General features: G+C 35.1%; 1 protein-coding gene across 2 annotated transcripts in view; it reads right to left on the reverse strand.

Moving 5' to 3' along the window:
- Positions 1-16,314, reverse strand: part of LOC149797098 (tumor susceptibility gene 101 protein-like) — a 52,208-nt gene extending 35,894 nt beyond the window's left edge. For both annotated transcript variants that reach the window (XM_089961770.1, XM_089961769.1), the window contains exons 1-5: positions 16,179-16,314; positions 12,246-12,330; positions 10,875-10,940; positions 5,037-5,200; positions 804-948 (exon numbers count right to left, since the gene is read on the reverse strand). In XM_089961770.1, the coding sequence (XP_089817896.1) occupies positions 804-948; positions 5,037-5,200; positions 10,875-10,940; positions 12,246-12,330; positions 16,179-16,223 (505 nt within the window). In that variant the 5' untranslated portion in view covers positions 16,224-16,314. The remainder of the gene's footprint in view (positions 1-803; positions 949-5,036; positions 5,201-10,874; positions 10,941-12,245; positions 12,331-16,178) is intronic.
- Positions 16,315-20,462: the final 4,148 nt, after the last annotated feature.

The raw sequence follows: 20,462 nt of genomic DNA on the forward strand, positions 1-20,462 counted from the left end.
GCAAGTGCTTTAAGGGGTAACCATTAAATAAAAATTGCATACTGATCAGAGTATAATTTTATTTTTGAGAATTTTAATTTGAAGGATTTCTGCAACACTGCTTTCAAAGCATATGTATTTCATACAAATTCTGCACAATTTGTGCACCCTGGTGGCACCTCTGTTGTTCTCTTGTATCTTCTGTGTGCAGGGAATAGCATTCCATATGGCAACGATGACATCAGGTAGTCACTATATGTAATAAGAAAGTTCTATCTGTCAGATATGCTAGTAGGGTTGGTTGAGTAATGTCAAGCACGGAGCATGGCCAGGCTGTGGAAGGCCAGACCAGTTTAGTTGGCTGGTCAGGTATGGACAGCAGGAAGGACTACTCCAAATATGATATGGGTAAGCCATGTACTGGTATCATGGATATGGTCAGTCTGGCTGGCTGGATAGCCAAGCTGTGATTTTAGTATATATTTTTGGAGGAATGTGAAATATTAATCATCGTAGATCATCCTAAATTCAACTGTTTTTCAGTGTCATGTACAGATATATCTTTGTTTTCAAGTGATTATCATATGTGTACCATTTCAATGGCAGCTGTACATTACTGTTCTAAATTTCTACAAGACGGAAGCAAATATTGTTATTGGAACTGTAACATTTTCCAAGGAAGCAGTCCTGAATTGCAACTTTCAATGTTCTGTGAAGTCTGTTATGAAAGAGAGATATATTCCCCACTGCTGTTCTACAGTGAAAAAAATTCCACAATCATATATAAGTAGGAATGTGAGAACATAATAGAAAGTACTGATTACCTTGTGCAGGAGGATAAGGTGTCTGCCCTACTCCCTGATTTGGGTAAGGAGGCCGGACTGGTGGAGTTACTCTGGAGTACACTGGGGGTTCTTCTCCAAATATTATAGTCAGAATCTGTATCAAGCCTAGTAGGTCTGAATTGGGCTGGGAAAAAGAAAAATGTTTAATATTAAGAATCAGAAACACGTGCTGCAATTGTTGAAATAAACAAGTTGAACATATGACAACAATTTCTGTAACCCTGATTAAAATACTACAACATCAACATGTAATATTAACATCCAGGACCTGAAGATCTATGGTACTTGCTTGAATTGTGATGAAAACAAAAGAAATAACAAATAAAGTATTCACAATATTGACACACACACACACCATTTCATATAAGATACCACTGAGACTTTAATTGTTTAATTGTACCTTTGAGAATGCGTTTATTGGTTTAGTGACAAAATAAAAAATTATAGTGCAGTCAATTACATGAATTTACATCACACGTATTCCCATTGTGATCGAATACTGTCAAGACTAATTCAGAGTGTACTCAATTATATGACTGTGCTCAATTATATGACTGTACTCAATTATATGTTTCTCTACGATAAGTGTTCTCTCTTTGATCTGGTATTATCAATTTAAAAGAGCACGTAATACCTGAGCTAGTACTATGCAATGGTTTTATTAAATGAATATATTAGATGAAATACTGACTTACAATAGAAGAATTATGTTAAAAACTTCATACTTAATGCTTAAAGGTAAGATGTTTTGCATCCTTGGAATGCATTCTAAAATATTTTATGCATTTTCTGATAACTGGCTCAGTAAAATATGCAAATATACTACTTATCTACAGCTCTAGACTACATAGCTAAATGAGACCGATCTGGACATTATAGCTCAGTGAGACAAATCTGGACTCTTTAGCTAAATGAGACATATCTGGATTTCATAGCTAAGTGAGACATATCTGGGCTCTAGCTAAATGGGACATATAGAGCTAAATGAGACATATCTGGACTTCATAGCTAAGTGAGACATATATAGACTCTATAGCTAAATGGGACATATCTGGACATTATGGCTAAATGAGACATATCTGGACTTCATAGCTAAATGAGACATATCTGGACTTCATAGCTAAGTGAGACATATATAGACTCTATAGCTAAATGGGACATATCTGGACATTATGGCTAAATGAGACATATCTGGACTTCATAGCTAAGTGGGACACATGTGATAATTATTTTGATAAATCATTCATTTGGAAGCAGACTGTCAATTTCAACTATGCCCTAATAAAGGATGTCATTGCATGCAAAAGAACATGCCTACTTTGACTTTTGCACTATGTGACTCAGACCTTAATTACTTGTGTACTGTCAGTACTGGATATGTTTATGTGATAGCAAGTCTAAACTTTGGACAATTTAGCTGCTGTCATGTTTAGTTTGTGGAGCTCAGGCTGCAAATACTAATAAATGACTAAAAGGGAATAAATTACATTTATTTAAGTTGAAGTTGTCATCCAACCAATAAAGGTCAATGCCAATCCAAGAATACTAAAATGTGGCATTGACTGACAGGATGGACAAATCTTTAGACCACATGTCAACCAAACAAAAGTAGTAAATAATTACTGCATACCACCTAAAGGTTTGATCATCTAATGTTTTGATTATTACCTCGTTGTACCTACCTGTCCATCACCATAACATTTGGCCAACTTGAATTTTCATCAGCATTAGGTTTGCTCATCACTGTCTGATCGTCATGATGCTTACTCACCATGATGACATTTGTAAGCTTGCACAGGTTCATAATGTTATTACACAATTATTACATGTGAAATATTTAGCACATTATAAAATCAGCTACTTGAAAGATGAATGGGAAATTGTGATTTATTGTTAAGCAATAATGTAAGACAAAACTAGATAACAGTAACAGTGTTGTGCCAAATGAGCCACTGTATCAAGGAAGATCAATATGGGATGTACAGACAACTCTATCATGCAACAGTTGATAACATTTGTGCACTAGTTGTACCATACCAGACACAGCCTGTAAGAAAGATACCTTCTGTTTCTCTTTGTCTTACTTTAGTCAGTCTAGAAAAAGGTTGGATGAGAATAATTGAAAAATGAATGGATTCCATGATGCCATCCTTTGATACAATTGGTACTGTGACCAATGAAACCTGCTTCTGCATTGCATTTATTCAACTTGCTGACTGGAGAGATAGTTGTATATGCTTGCATGTACTACATCAATGGTTTCAAATACTACCTTCTATTACAGATATCTGTTCATATATTATTTTATAATAGTTTTATTTAAGTCATCTTGATTAATGACAAAATATTTTATGTTGGTAGTCTAACACTATATAATGCACTTCAAAGGTAAGGTCATTTTGCACATTTATAATACATAATGCTGTGAAATGTCCATTCATGACTTAAGGTTGATTGCTAAGTTTGTCAACAACTATTTTGGTCAAAGTAGGCCAACGAATTGGTCGAATGGAATGAAGGTTGTGTCAACACCTCATGATCCTAGAAGTACAAATATGACCACACCACATGATCCTAGGAATACACTTGTTCTGTAGAGATATCATGCATGCCCTAGTTGCTGATTGGCTCAACAATTTACAAAAAGCCAGACGATAACTGTCAAGGTATATCATAATGCTAAATAAAACTGAATCCCTGGAACCTTTTCTAGTCATTCAGATTTGTTTATTTGATACACATAAGATGGCTCTTTAAGAGAATAAAAGCACAGCATTATCATTCTTCAGTTATAGCCAGTTCTGTAAGAGTCATGCGAGGAAATTTGATTTATTTACAATATGTTCACTGAAATTGCAGAGATGAAAATCCTTTTATTTAAAAAAAAACAGTACCTTGTTGGACCATTGTGAAATTATTTAAGGACTTGGATATTTAATTAATTCTGTTGCATTATGTGAACCATTCAAAGCCTTTACTAAAATTCAACTTTCAATGGATTACTTTGAAGTAAAAACTTTTGGATATTTGAAGTGTTTCTTCAGCTGTGCTTGAATTGCACATAAGCACATTAGAAACTTCATTTTAAATACCTTTAGATATTTTCTAGAAAACTGTGAAATTACTAATACATTTAGGATATCATTCTAGGAATTCACACAACACTGTAAGTTATTTTTAATTTTTGCACTTTGTTTGATTCTATTTTGTAGGGTTTTACCTTTTCATGTTATGCAGTTTAAGCCAAGCTGAGTTTGTTTACTTTATGCTGAATTCTTTGATGGAGGTGAAATTAACAGCCTGTGAGAGTGGCGGTATTGAATGCATTTAGAGAAAGCTGCCATGGTTGCTGCTGTTTCAAAGTTAAGCAGAACAACAGGAAAAGCAGCACTTTGGATAAGGCATTTCTGTTGGAAGATGGTCATAAGTGGAGTTATTTTCACTTGGCAAGAGACACAACACTGCAGCTGGATTACAGCCACTCATAAACTTGGAATTAAAAATATTTAGTTAGAAAAACAATGAGGGAACCACTTTAAATGTTCTATCAGCCAACCAGATGTCCACCCTAGCATGTCCATCCATCAATCTATTACATCCTAGGTTAATGATAAGATCATTCTGGTGCCAGTGAATTTCTGTGGGATATCAAATGTCAAAAGTCAATTGCATTTGCTGGCAACATGTATCCTGCATCCCCATTCATCTGCTAGTCACGCTCAACAAGAATTCATATGCTTAAGTAGGCCCTAAAACCGATAGGAAACAGCTTTAAAAAACAAAATAAAAATAAATAAAGTTATAAAGAGCAATAATAGTTTAATGTTTGTTTTTTCCGAGTTTATTGTGGTATAAGCTGCTGATAGCCGACTCATAGAGCTTACATAATACCCCTGGCAGGCCACATGCGGCCTGTAGTTTGCCCACCCCTGCATAATACCCTTTGGGCATTACTTGTTGTGATTCGACAACTGACAACTTATACCACAATAAACTCAGAAAAACAACAACAAACTCTTAAATAACTGTCTACATTGGACTTGAAGAGATGAAATCTTTACATGGACATCTGTGTGTAATAGGCGATTACCAAATGCCATAGAATTATATTAAATGTTGCAAGGCTTAGCTGGCTGCAAGAATTGTGAATGGACAGGAAAAAATAAAATAAAAATATAAAATATATTAAAAATAACCTTACACACAACTTACATATTTCCACTCTCTTAAATAAGGAAGTTCAATTTTCCCATTGCTATCCACATTTGGCCCTGGCTTGATTTGCATGGAGCTGGTTGGCTTGACATACACCAAAGGTGGATTGTACGGATGTGTATCCATCAGCCATATGGCAATAGGAATGTTATATGTACTACCTGGAAAGCAATGAAAGCACCTTATTTGATGTAACATACAAAGATTATCATTAAAATTTTTAAAACTGCCTGAATTCCTTATGTATGTATGTATGTATGTATGTATGTATGTATATATATATACACATACACACGAAAGTTTTGAGATCTTGCTGATTAAGCTGATATTCCAAGTAATAGTATGGTTTTGTGGGTGTTAACAAGCTCAGACAATGATCACGTTAATGTGAAGTCTGTTTCCCATAACTTGAGTCATCCATAATCTTAAAATGTTATGTTTCCTGACAGAGCTTTGATTTGCAATCTACCGAGTCATAAGGCTTTTACCACAAACTGAAATTAATGCTCACAGTGGATATTTATTTTTTTCAAGGTAAGGGTTTCTTTTGGTAATTAGATTTTAAAGTGTTTAAGGTGAAATCGTATCATGGGTATTTTTTCTTTCATAAAAATGTAAATTACAAAATATAAATTTCAAATAATATGCAAGTAATGGCACTTATGAAATGCCATTAAATAATACACAATATGCTTGGGGTAAAATTATATGCATATGCCATGTATTGATAAATATCATGACCTAAAACTTAAGCTCATGATAAACATGTACATGGAGAATAAAGATGCCAAAGACTATTAATTACTCACTGCTGCTGAAGATTAAAAGCAACTTTTATAAGGTAAATATTGTTTTAAATTGATTATTCACCACCAAAAATATTGATGCTTTTATCAGAATAGTAGAATGATCAATATATCTGAAAAATGTTTCACCTGTACAATACATATGATAATATATCAATTTTCAGGCACACTGACACTGCAATTCAAGGAACCACATAACTCAATTTCAAACAAACTTATCAAACCTGTTTAAAAATATTTATGAATTTTAAATGTGGCAAAGGCTTTAGAAACACTACCCTAGAAATATTATAACAAGTCTAAGTTTATATGAACAAATTTAGACATGGTATTTTTACATGAAATATGATCTTATTGGAGCCAAATCAATATTAGAAAAATACACAATAACCATCATCTGTGTATGAAAATTATGATTTTATTTACACCAGTGCATAGTTTATGATAGCCTATAATTGTATATTTTCTCAAATAATATTTATATCTTACGCTTGCACAGTAATCAATTATAAATAAATTACTTATTTTAATCCATCAAATGTATCACTGTGCTTTATAAAAATAATTTTTTCAATGGAAATTTTTTCATTCTAACATTCATTTCAGTTAATCTGATTTGCAATCCTTTTGCATGTATAATCGGGGTATAATCTTACATGAATTTGTACTTTTACTCTTACACTTAAGATATCAAATAATCAGGTGAGCTCTTTCAGCCACCTTGTAAGCCATGTGACCTCATTCACACAACAGTGTACATTAAGTCTGTGACACTGTATCTATTGGCTCCGACGATCCTATGCATACGTTGGAAATTAATGTTTTGAGAGTTGGTGCCCTTAGGTATCCCTGTTGATAAATTATACTGAAAGTATTCGCATTTAATAATATTATTTTCAGTGGTCAAGCTAGACTTGAATTTTAGGAAGAAGTGACTGTGACTTCTCCTTTTGGACAATATATATATATATATATATATATATCCTCTATTTCTCAGTATGCATATCTGCATTTAACACTGGTTTTAAGCAATACTGTCATGTAGAAACTTTCTGAGTTGTATGTATATTATAAACTGTGTATTATATTTATATGTAGTGTATTTTGGCAACATTACTTAAAAGCTCTGTAGAAGCTATGCATTGTAATGAATTTTAATTGAAAGGAGCAGTGAGATCACAGTATTGTAACTGCAAGCAAGTAAAAATGCTTAATAAACCACCAATAAACAAGATATTTTTTTCTTTATGGAAAGTTATTACAAAACATGGCAGTTGAAAATTCTGAATAAACTTGTTTGGAACAACCCCTGTAACATGTATATGAAAGCAAATGCAAGTCTTCATACCGTTTTGTTCATCTCAATTTCTTTGTTGCTGATAAAACATTACAGTAACTATTCATAGATAATACAATAAAGCATTAAAGTCAGTATATAAATGAACTAAAACCTTCTTTCCAACCGAATTGAAACAGCCAATATGAGTGCATCTATTTTATAAAAAGGGGCTTTCTTAATGTAACCACTTACATTCCAGCTTCGTTAGAACAGTCCATCGATAGGATGGCAAATTTATGGTTTATTATTTGTCTACATATGTATAGTAATGTCAGGCATTGGTTCACTTGTGTTTCCAAACTGATTTTATGAAGAAAATAATGTACATGTGGCAGTTAAAATCTTCAGGTCACAGATTCAGTTCTTAAAACACAAATTGCTTTTTACAAACAATTGTAAAACAAATTTGTATGTTTTTATCATCAAATGATAACTTGTGGAAATCGGCCAGTGATAGTTGCTATAACCAAATATATATATATATATATATATATATATATATATATATATATATATATATATATATATATATAACATCTCTGCTATAATTTACTAAGAAAAGGGTTAATGGTCAATCAGCTATCAAAACACATAACTGTGAATATGCAAGAGTTTGTTGGCAAAACTGAAATCAGTACCAACTATTTGATGTCTTGATGCCTACATGTGGCCTTAAGCTACAATATAACATCGGAAATAACTTGCGAAGACAAGGGACCATCCCAAAACTTATGGTCACTCAATGATCATTTAAGAATTCACAGAGCAAAGTCACATTTGCTTTCCTAAAAGAAAAAGGCAAAGTCTTCATTTATAAGGCAATTTATTTGCCCACTTTTCCATGTAGCGTGACCCCTGATTTTGTTGTAAAAGCAACCAATCTGAAAGACATTATATCTAACACGAGCTCAGCCAAAATTTTCTCTTGTCCTGGACATCAGGCCATGAGATTTGCTCAGCCCTGCCTCACTGATGTTGCGACTACACCTTCATGGCTCTGTCATTCCTGTTTTAAAGGTTCCATCACACACAAGACTCACTTGGACCAATAATCTGAGTCACAGCAAGAAATTCTCAGTTGCCCAACAAATAATTATTTCTGGAGCCCATTCTCAAAACAAAAAGTGTTTTGATGGGAATATCTGAGTCCTTAGTCTGTCAGGTCATCCTTAGTTAAGGTGGTTTCCTGTGCAGTTGCTGCACCAATGCCTATGGTTATTTTAAAGTTAATTTTCCCCAATTTTTGCAAGCATCTACAGAACTTCTATCTTGATGGCAAAGCGGGCAAGATGGCAGTTTCAAGACTAAACGTTTAGGACATTTATCATTATGCCTTCAAAAATCTAGAGAGATCACTGATATATATTTGAAAATTATGCTGACCATTTCATTATCCATAGTATAATAAAACAAAATCTCATTTACCCATATTAGTACCACCCCTAGCCTGTTTGAAATGGATGTTGCATGCTGACCCCACTTTGAGGCAAACTATTTAAGTAGAGTGCTACATGTTGTCCTTTCTGCTGGCATCCAGTTTTCTTTGGGATGTTCCCTACCCTTTGTGAAATATCCAGAGGTTTGATACACTGTATATGGTTGTTGTTGTTATTGTGGGGTTTAATGCCATTTTTCAGCACAGGATAGGCTATACATGGCGGCCAGTATTAATGGTGGAGGAAGAACCCGGGAAAATCCCGGAAAGAACCACCAACCCACGAGAAGCTACTGGCAAGCTTTCTCACATACCACATTGGCTGAATCTTAGACTCGAACCGCTGCAGACAGAGGTGAGATGGCAGTGATCCGTAATGAAGAGCGCTTTAGACCACACTGCCACTCGGGGCCCCCACTGTATATGTAACATTCTACTTGTGCATTTGAGCATTAACCTTGTAACCCAATGTTTCTGTTGCAGTACAAATAGTATCTTGTATAAGTACACCAGTGCACAGAAATGCCCTTTCTCTTAATGAGACTGACCTCAGAAGAGGCTCTAACACACATAAAATACCTTGACAGACAACAAGCACCATGCTGTGCCTTGGCCATCAGTCATTTTTTAATTAGTTTTTCTTACTTTGGTTTCACATTGTCTTCTCAAAGTGTGTACACTTGACCTATGGAGGTCTCACCTTTTTCTACGGGATATCAATTTTCACAGATTTCATTATTGTCCCTATCCATAAATTTAAAGACTTAACAAAAATGAGCCATTTGTGATGCTAAAAGTCCACTCCTCCTCATTTCTTATGGACATGCTCCTAGCAATCAGTAGTTTATATTTTAACTAGAAATAAACAAATAACAGTTTAACTTTTTTGACAATGTTTTACTTTAACTCTTTTTAAGAAGGATTTTGTTCTGCATTTTGTTTTGTTTTAATGCATTTAGTATCTGGAAGCTGCCAGCTTCACACTGCACTTACATAAAAACATGAGCAATTTCTGTGTGACTGATCAAATATTATTTTAACATATGTGAAATCAGTATGGAAAGACGGACAGCATTTAAGTAATAGTGTTAATGAAACTTTAAGAAAGCCTAATGAAATGATCTAGGAAAAAATAGATTTAATACTTATTTATGTGAAACTGTTTTCGTAAATACCTGTAAGTGTAATTACTTTCTTCTCTGCAATTCTTTTATGTAAGATTTGTCCCCAGACCGTAATCCATCTGAACGAATACTCTACATGAAGTATAGATGAATGCAAGCATTTCTACTTTTTATTCCAAGCAGGAAACTTTCCACATAAAATTCATTCCTCCCAATAGCTTTTCATTTTATTCAAACACTTTAAATTACAGTCCAGTACTAAAGCTTGCATGTCACTAATTTTCAGAAACAACCGCTAAACCAACATAGTGTCAATGAAATCTGCTGTACAAGTGAACAATTACCACTTAGGTAAGTCCAAAATTGCAGAATACACTAGCAAAACTTTATGAAAGCCACAGTTAGAGACTGATCTCTCAGACATTTTCTAGTCTTAACTTTGATGTTAACCACTTGTAATGTTGTAGTAATGTACTGATGGTGAAGTGATTTAAGTCAGTCATTTAAGTAAAAGATCTTGTATCAGTGTAATTCAATACAACTTTGCTTGATGCTGTTGGCTGCATTAGCCCTGTTTGATGTTACACAATGACAAAACTAAAGTGTCAGGGTTTTGATCTTTACAAGTGTTTGATTTGTGTTTATAACTGTCATTAGTACTGTTATAACATTCAAGCAACCAACCTATGTTGTCTGTATATTTTTGTTCTTTTGAATATCATCATTTGTGTATTTGTTTGTGGTTAATCAATGAAATTAAATATCTAAAATATGCCAACTGTGACAGAAGCAAATTCACAAACTTAGGAACAAAACCCCAAAACCCCAAAACTTCATACCCATGAAAATGAGGAAAACACAGGGACCTGATTTTATTTATCTGGACTTAGGTTTGTCCAAATTTTTCCCTGCCTTCCACGGAATTTGGACAATGAGTTTTAAATTGAAATGTAAACACATGCTTTTTGTCCTTTAACCAAATAACTTAAGGAAACATCAAATGTGTGCTTCATGTAGCTGATTTTGTCTTTCTTTGAATGCATGGTAAATATATTGAGCAGTTTGTCACTGTTTAAAAAAATGTTCAAATTAATGAGATATTTTGTCCCATAACAGCAACCTGATAATTACCTCTGTAAGTCACTGGAATGGTTCCATCCAACTGTAAAAGAGTTTTCTTGGTTCCATCATTGAATACTGTAAAGAAATGTGAACGAAAGCAGTATTACCATTAATGCTTAATTTTCGACTGCTCTAGTGGCCTAAGCGGCTAAAGCATCCACCTTGGACACAGGAGGTCACTGGTTCAAACCCCTGGTGAGTCAGACCAAAGACTTATAAAAATGGTACTAGCACACAAATTCTCTTGCCCTGAGCCTGTTCTTATAATTCGCACCAAGTCTGCTGATATAAACAAATCAAATCAAGCCAGGTCGCCTTGGGCCATAGTTACCAAGTCCCTGGTTAAATACCTAACCTGCACAATATATATTTTTTTAAGTAATGGGTCTCTACAGACATCTTGGAAATGCTTATCTGGGACGCAGAAAATCGCTTTAGCAGGATTCCTCCATACACGTAATATCTGGACAGCAAATTCAAGGACTTGCCAGTTCTGCTTCAGCCACCTTCTGAGTGGGAAAATGTGTTGATCAACTGATCATTTTAGCTGTGCTGATATTTACAATGACAGTATTCAGTGGCTGACAAAAAAACTGATGAGCATATCATATTAAGAGTACATCAAAGGAACATGATGCAGCAGCTGGGGAGCAAGTTCAAAGACTTCAACTGGTTGCAGGGTGGGAAAATGTGCAGAAGTTTACAATGACTGAATTTAGAAGCAGAAAAACCCAGAGATGTACATGGGTTAATTCATATATGAGTACATCTAATGAACAACTATAGCATTCACTGCATTCGTTTCCTAGGTAGCTGAATAAATAGTGCATGTGACCTCAAAATCAAAACACACTGAGACTTAATGAAAATGCTGTTTACAAATTTGGACAAGTAATTTGCGGCTAAATGGCAGACTAATGAGAAATGAGATTCAGAAGAGTGTCAAGTTGCAAGGACTGATATTGGGATGGAAAAGTAGCCACATGTAAGAAAGTGATTGATGCCTGGCCTAGTGTTTGGAATAGGACCTTTCCTTGGATTGATAAAATTCAGTCTCATTCTGATGAACAAGAGCTGTAGGTCAGTGATGTAAAGAATGTGGAAATTAAACTCAGTGGCAACCAATACTTCTTCAAATCTGCAAAGTTCCATATTTTCTGGGATGGGACTACAACTTCTGTTGGTGGGACTCCCATTTGTACCAAAATGGGAGTCCTGGACTCTTAGTTTTAAAAACTAAAAATTTTAGCGAGACCTCTGTCTCTAGCCAGTAACCTCAGAGAAGAACATACAAAGAAACAAGCAAAAGAATATCTGGCCAGCAGCAGTTCAAAGTTCTTGTCTTAATTTACATGTAATTTATAAATCAAATGTACAAACCATAGTCCTCTAACTTTGGTCTTAGATCTGTAAAGGCATTGAATACAGCAATCACATCTTGCTTTGCTACATCTGGGTTTTTGTACTGAAAACAAAAAAGTTGTATATACGATTTTGAAAAAACTTTCAATATGTTAACTACCAGGATACACATGAATACCATCTTTGCTGGCCAAGATTCCGATATGTTAAACCAACTATGCTTGGCAGATTGATCAGATATTTCAGTGTTTTGTCCTTGTGACATATATTGAATTTCATGAGTTACCTCGCTTGGTATATAATGAACTCTAACCAATAGCATGTAACAGCAGTGCATTGTACATCAGCCAAAAATGGTAAAGACAAATGAGTTCAAAAGGATACTTTGTAAGCTGAAGATCAACAGTATGACTTCGTATCAGAGGAACCCATTACAGGTGTATTTGAGGGAAAGGATGTATTTGTAAAGCATGGACTGGCAGTGGAAAATTGCTGAGTCAATTCCAGTTGTGTGCTCCACTTGATCATGTAGAAACAGTATTCAAATCTGAACAACTAGATTTTGATTGGATGTGGTGGCTTACTGCCACATCCCATTAAATTCACTGACCTGAAGCACTGAAATATCTGATTGGTCTGCGAAGGAGTAGATATGATTAACATATCTGAGCCAAGGCTAGTGAAGATGACATGACTGAATGAAAACCAACTCCCCCCAAATTTCAGTAAGATTACTGTATGACATGAAACAAAAAGACTAAGAAAGGAATGTACAGATTAATTTTATGAACTGACTGATGCAAATTTTTAATGATGCACTTTTAAGTCTTTGTTCAGCACATTTTCAAATGTAGTGTACATTTTATTTGTTACAATAGTAAACTCCACTAAATGTGCATCACTAAACCTAAAGATGTTCACACTTAGAAATACAACAAAATATTACCCTTACATTTGCTTTTGGACATTAATCTTGAATTCAACATTCATTAATAATAACTAATTAGGAGGAGTACCTTTCCTTATCAATCTGAGTTCTGTATTAAATAAGAAGTCATATCCTTCTGTGCTATTACTAGAATGACATTACCAGGGCTTCCATGCATCTGTCAGGAAATACATAACTAAATCCAAAAAGTGTCAAATTAAGTTGAAACCAGTTTTTATTAAGGCACAGATGCAAAACTCTGAGTGGAAGGTAATTATTTCCGGTATAAAATATGCCTCATGTACTGTCTGTAAATCATTTCCATTTTCGACAAAACATTTCTGATACAAAATGTCTTAGTCTGATGGTATACTCTATTTTGTCCTTACAGAAATTGCTGTTTGGCAATTAGTTCATTCTGGTCAACTTAGTGCTTACATGCTATATGACAAACACAGGGAAGAAATTACTTTAAGTTGTCTTGCATATCTGGCAATTCCCTGACAACTGACTGCAATCACTAGCACGATAATAATAAGATTCCTATTATGGAATTTTGTGATACATTTGCTCTAAATATGCCCATGTCAACTGGAAAAAAGCTGCTAAAATTATTTTTACAGCAATGCTAGTTTCATACAAACATTTCAATATTGTGTAATATCAATATAATATATTCATACTGTGATTATCATATAATCATGTCCCTATTCCAATAGTATCAATATTTGATAGTAGAGTGAACCACTAATGTTATGTGCTTTACTGTGCACAGACAGCTGTAATAATTTTATTATGCTTTTGGGTTACGGTTGTATGTACTATTTGCTTGCATTGTATCTAATCATACTGAAATATTTACATTTGTTTATGTCAATACTACTGGATTACATTCATATACAGTATCTGGATTTTACAAATTTGATGACAGTCATCTTGTCCAGGGCTTGCTGACTGGAGAAATGATTTCGACATTTTGGGATTTCAGCTTGCCTTGAAATGTGACAACAAATTATCAAAACTAAATTTAAAAAAATAGATTCACTGAAAGACAATAATAGCACATGCTTGTGTTTACAGTATTGATTTGTGTTGACAAAGCATTACCACCTGTACTAGACAGAGGCATTTATTTCTGCTGTATTACCTGTAAAGCACTCATAAAACCTGAAATTATTCTGCCCTGCTTCCCCCAAGAAATGTTCAGTCCCAAATATGATCTATATTCATTTTTCTATAAAGATAAGCATATCTAAAGATCAGACTGCATCACAGACAAAGCTAACGATGTGGTCATCCATAACAAATCAGTCCTGACCAGGATTCACTCACAGAAGTTTGAACACCAGTACCATCCAGTCTCTAGTGTGTGTAGTGATGAACATTCATGATATCTGCATTACCTTCAAACCCCTTATTGAACCCTATACATGCTTCCCAATAAGGTCACTAGCAGATGATATTCTGCACATTTTACCTGGACAGTGGGCAACCTGGCAGTTTCACCTATTTGCAACCACCAAAACTGACCATTTTTAACAAGGCACACTGAAGGAAAATCAACTTATTAATTACATATCTTCCAAACACCATATAAACTCAATAGTAAATCTGCCAGCATACTACAAATATGGTTTCTGATGATGCCATTTGGGAACTTTCTACTTAATTCATATTTGCAGTGCAGCAATTGCAACAATGTGAGACAAATAATATTAAAATATGGGAAATATGGGGTATATGGAAATTGTAGTCTGGGCCTGTGGTATCTGATTCAGGGCTTATGATTGGGCTTTTATTAGTCACCAGCCTTAAGCCTGTGTCTAATAAAAAAAAATCTTTGAGCACTGCTATAGTCTGAATACACTTCCCCATTTGTTTGTACCCCTCTACCGACTTAAAAAAAGAAAAGCACAAATGCGATAAATGATAAACTGAACTTAGTTGGTTAAGTTATTGACTTACAGTTTCAAACCTGATAATGCCCAGGGTTGCCTTAACACTTTATCATCGCATATTTCATTACAAATGGATGTTTTCAGTGTAAAAGACAACTTTGATCGCTGGTCATTTCCAGTTCTTGGACAAGTCCATTTTCAGCAAAGAGGTGAATGAACAACCACACATGTATATGGATAGAAGATAAATACTATATCATCTGCTTCCAAAATTTAGACTGTCAAATCAAACAAAGAAAAAAGACTTATAACTACAAATTTGCCTTTCATGTGGATTTAACAGGCCATGTAATTTATATGTTCATCTATGCAAAGGGATATAACTCTAAGCTCACAACACTGGTAATTTATGGAATTATCTGACAGTAACTGAATAGGATGAACTATGTCACTCTGTTGTCTGAGTAAAATAGACTCACCCATAGCGTATGCAATATGGCACTATGTTAGTATGTAAAGTCTGTTAAACACGAAAAAGGTGCAGATGATGCCAGTGTTACTGCCACTCTGGTCAGTCATGTTAGAAATTCGAAATTGATTAATAAATTGACTAAGTCCTGCACAATGTTTATCACATTAAAAATTTCCTCTAGTGAAATCGGTGGGGAGGGGGGTACAAACAAACGTGGAGGTATATACAGACTTTATAAGGCAAATTCAGATCATTAGGTTGTAATGACATATATGTCACAATAATATATCCAGGTACGTCGAATAATTAATCGAGTGAATTTCTCTATACTCATCAAGCGTCAATGATTTTTTTATTTTTTTTAATTTTCATTTCTCAAGGGAGAAAATAGATCGGAACTGGAGTATCGTTTGTATTTGTTCTTTCATACCATGTCTTTATTAATCACATATCATATTTCGTTTTATATGAAATTCGTTTATCTCAAGTTGTGAACACTTGTGCATGATCAGAGTGACTAAACTTTAAGGGCCTGTGATGATACGTCATAGTTAATGTTACAATGTAAGTTGAACCTTAAAGACGTTTATCAACTGACGGGTATTTACAAGTAAGAAAACGACAATTTACTTATCAAGCAACGTAAAAATTACCTTGCTGAGAGACGTCTTCACAAACTGTTCATACTGATTGGCCATCTTAAAAGACTTATTCGTACAAAACTGTAATTAACACACACCAACTAAATTTAGTTCCAGACTCATCTGTTTGACGGAAGTACCTGCTGAAATATTTATAGACTGATTCTTCACTAATGAAAGAAATAGTTGATAACACTGTTACAAACCAGTCAATCTGTTACTTTCCGAACAGAGCTCGGTCACTTCCGACAACGATCGGAGTGATAATGGATCCAAAAGCGAATTGTGGAATGCAGAATCGGCAACGAGTAGAATGGGGTGGGGTGGGGTGGTGAAATGCGGCGCGAGTGACCATTCTACCCACTGCAGGTTCCTCAGTGCCGACCAATTATATATAAATGCAATAAAGAAAATGTGTCGGCCGCAAAAAGATAATTGTATTTGTGAAAGGCTGTCTTTTGCTAGTCTTCTCATCACATGTAAGATCTGTAGCATTCAGTATGTCGGAGAAACTGAAAAGCTACACAAAAGGATCAACCTTCATAGATCTGATTGGATGACAAAAAAATCTGTACAGAAGCCGAGTCGCAGAACACTTCTCCTCCCGTGGCCACACTTTCAGTGATATAACACTTTTTGCAATTGCTCTCAACCCCAACTGGAGTTACGAAACCGGGAAAGAAAAGGAATCTTACTGGATACGCCGCCTTCGAACATTGAAACCAAGCGGTTTAAACCAAGAAAACGAGAAAAATAGATATTTTCTTTAAAATAATTATCTAAATTTGCTTATTAGTCACCCAAGAATCTGTAACTACTACTATAACAATGATATAACTGGTCTATTATTGGCGCGTACATAAATTTACATAAAATAATAGATGTCGTTATGGCTTATCAGTTTCTAGGCCAGTATACAATATATTATTGCATCAGTAATAAGTCATAGTCATGTAAAGTTTTGCGAACACAGCGGTTTTTCTGTTTTATTTGTTTGTCTTGTCTATGTTTTGTATTTGCCTTTGAGAAAGATTCACGGAGAGTCGAAAGCGCTCAGGCTAGGTAGCTACTAGTTTTGCATTGTTCGTAGTCAAATTATTTATCCTAACCAAACCCTGCCTGCCAAACGTGATCCCTTGCTGGATCCAGTGAACTTGAAAGGACTGTAATTCGCCATATGATTTGTATTCTGTACACACACACACACACACACACACACACACACACACTGCTGTCGGGCATTTCTGCGCACCTAAAGTTTCCGTCACCAATACTGAAGAAAAGAGCATACCGGTACGACCAATTGACGAAAATAAAATACTGCAATGCTTGCCATTTGTAAAGAGGCAGTTGGAGCCAGAATATTCTGTTCAAAATTTTGGACACACGGGGTACCACCCACGTGTTTTCATGACTCGCGATATGTCGGCCTATTCTGCGCACAGCTTTGAAAAGATGTAACATTTATCAGTCGGGTTATATAAATGAAATACATTACTTTGGACTCTTTCTGTTAGCAGTTCAATTGAGTAATTAGGTCAAATTTATAGCTAGTTTTACAAAATTAAAAGTAATAATTCCAATAAAGGGCAAGCGATATTAAGCCAACTAAACCGATCTTGTAAAAAATTCAGGAAAAGTTCGTTTTATAAAAAAAAAAAGCTATTTTGTGGCAGAGAAACAACAATGAATAGGATGTAATGTGCTTGCAACGTCTTGTTTATGGAGAAAAAATATTAAAGAATTTAGAAACAGACTATAAGCCAAGGAATTTCTTGAGAATCCCGTTCTAGGGGCAAGTTGACACGTTGGTAGCAGACGATTTTGTACGCGTGGGACAACTTCGTGCAAAATTATAAACTTGGTTTAAAATGCAGAATTCTTTTAAGGTATACATTTCCATCTTTTAAAAATAATGTATTTATTTGTACGATTCTAAAAGATACATAGCAAATAGGATTTTCTGGGATACAGGTTCAAGAAGGTCATGGAGTGGGTCTTCATGTTGACATTTAGAAATCACATTTTCATATGCATTTTGGGTCGAAATGTGGAATGTGTTTGCACAGTTTATGAATATCATTTTTCTTAATGAAAGTACGACCGTTCTTTCTTGACACGAAATGGATTTTTGACCCAAAATAACACGTGATCGAATGTTTACAGAAATGAGGTATCGTTGCGCAGACGCAGAACTGGCCGACACGGTGGTATACATGAGAATAAACAATTAGATAACAATATCATTATGCACTGAGATAACATTGTTCGTTTAAATCGGTGGTACCTGAATACTATCAAGGTGTTGATTACTTCCAAAGTGTTCAAATGGCCAGATATTGATCATCTACCCACAACTCATCTACCCACCTGCAAACTTGGACCAACTAATTGTCATTGGAATCAAAGATCAAACCTGAAATGTGATTGCAATATAACCGCGTTTTACCTTGATTTTGAAAAATCATATGATGTAATCCGGACCAAGGGTTTAGTTGCTAAGTTGAAACACTACATGACAACAGGCAGCATGCGCAAATGGATAATAAAGTTCCTAACAGGCCAAAAATTCCAGACTCGAGTAGGCAACCAATACTCTGAAATACGCTAGCTCGAAAACGATCCTCCTTAAGGTATAGTACTACTTCCTCTTCTCTTCAGTATCAGCCGATCTGACCCAGCTTGATCTGTCTCAGTTTGCTGAAGACAGGGGAACATGGAAAGAGGGAAACCCATGCAGTGAATCTGTGGTCGGGCTACTGCAGACAGAGGTTGATGAGATTGGGCCAGACTTCATGCTAGCCCTGGCAAGACATTGGGTTATTATTTCCACTATTAACTAAATGGCGTAAGTAAACGCCAATATTTTGCCTCGACTGGATAAACATTAAAACTGATAAAGTGGATACATTCTCAAGGATGCAATACGATGAGCACGTTGCATGGATCAACACATCGCTGAGCTAGTGCGAAAGTGCGGGAATGATCTAAACCTCTTATGGGGCACCGATTGAAGGGCGGATCAGGCCACACTTCCTACGTTATATGCGACGCTGATTCGGTCCAAAATTGATTATGGATGCTATGCGTATACCTCGACTCATCTTAACTTATTAAAATAAATTGGATGGAATACGGTACAAGGCTGTAGCAATTTGCACTGGTGCTCTCCCTAGTCCTTTATGCGAGGAACTAAAAATCCTAATTGTCAAAAAAAAAAAAAATAAAAAAAAAAAAAAATAAAAAAAAAAAAAAAAAAATACAAATGAAAAGCTCCCAAATATCGGAACAAACAAGAACTGCCAATGGAGTATAGGCCAAATTTCTCACCGAATTAGTAGGTATGAGGGATTTACCGGAGAAGTACACGACACTTGGTGTGAGGCTGCCTGATAGTTACTTAATTTTCACGGTTGAATTTTGGGTCATTAGTTCAGCAATCAAATGGCTAGGCTAAGCTAGGCAGATAGAGATAAAATATGGCGTCCTACTGTACATCGAGTAACGATCTGACCTGTTTGCCAGATATTCCTTTTGCATTCGTTGGGAATTTCATCATGGGTGTCTCCAAAATGAAACAAACAACATGAGTTAGTTGCAATAATTAGTTGTCAAAAAATCAAACAAGTATTTCAGCAAAGGCCATTGAAATTATATCACAGTAGTACAAATGTGCCGCAATATGCAAGAAAAAAGGCAGGATAAATTATATACAGATACATACATACATACATACTTCCCTTTTGGGGGAATTCTCTAACATTAACTGACTACAATGATAAATTTCAATGGCCTGCGATTTAAGTGAGCATTTTCCCTTACGTTTGCACACATCAATCGGTTTTATCAAGAGTTAATTAACTCTTATCCAGTCACGTTCTCTCTCTCTCTCTCTCTCTCGTAATTTCATTCAACTTGTCCTCTCATCGTTTTCATTGTACTGGTGTTATCTCTCTTCTCTATCGTGGTCATTTTCATTCTACTGTTTCTATCTATTTTTTCAACGAGATAATAAAGTTCATAATCGCTGATATAAATTCGCTGCGTGGAGGTACACAGATTTAGATGACCCCTTTTTGTGGAATAGGACATGGGGTAACATTTTTAGAAACCTACCATTACAAAACACACATACATACACTCATTTGCTTCATCGACAGAACATATTTTGCCTTTGGATTTCTCTTTATTACATCATTCAGTTGCAAGAAAATGTAAACACACCAACAATCATCCACTTTTTTAATCTTAAAAATTCGGTCTCTCATCTCGACGTATTGCAACAATCTATTTTCT

The sequence above is a fragment of the Sinohyriopsis cumingii genome, chromosome 6 (genome assembly GCF_028554795.1).
Source record: "Sinohyriopsis cumingii isolate HCF-2022 chromosome 6, ASM2855479v2, whole genome shotgun sequence".
NCBI classification, from domain to species: Eukaryota; Metazoa; Mollusca; class Bivalvia; order Unionida; family Unionidae; genus Sinohyriopsis; species Sinohyriopsis cumingii.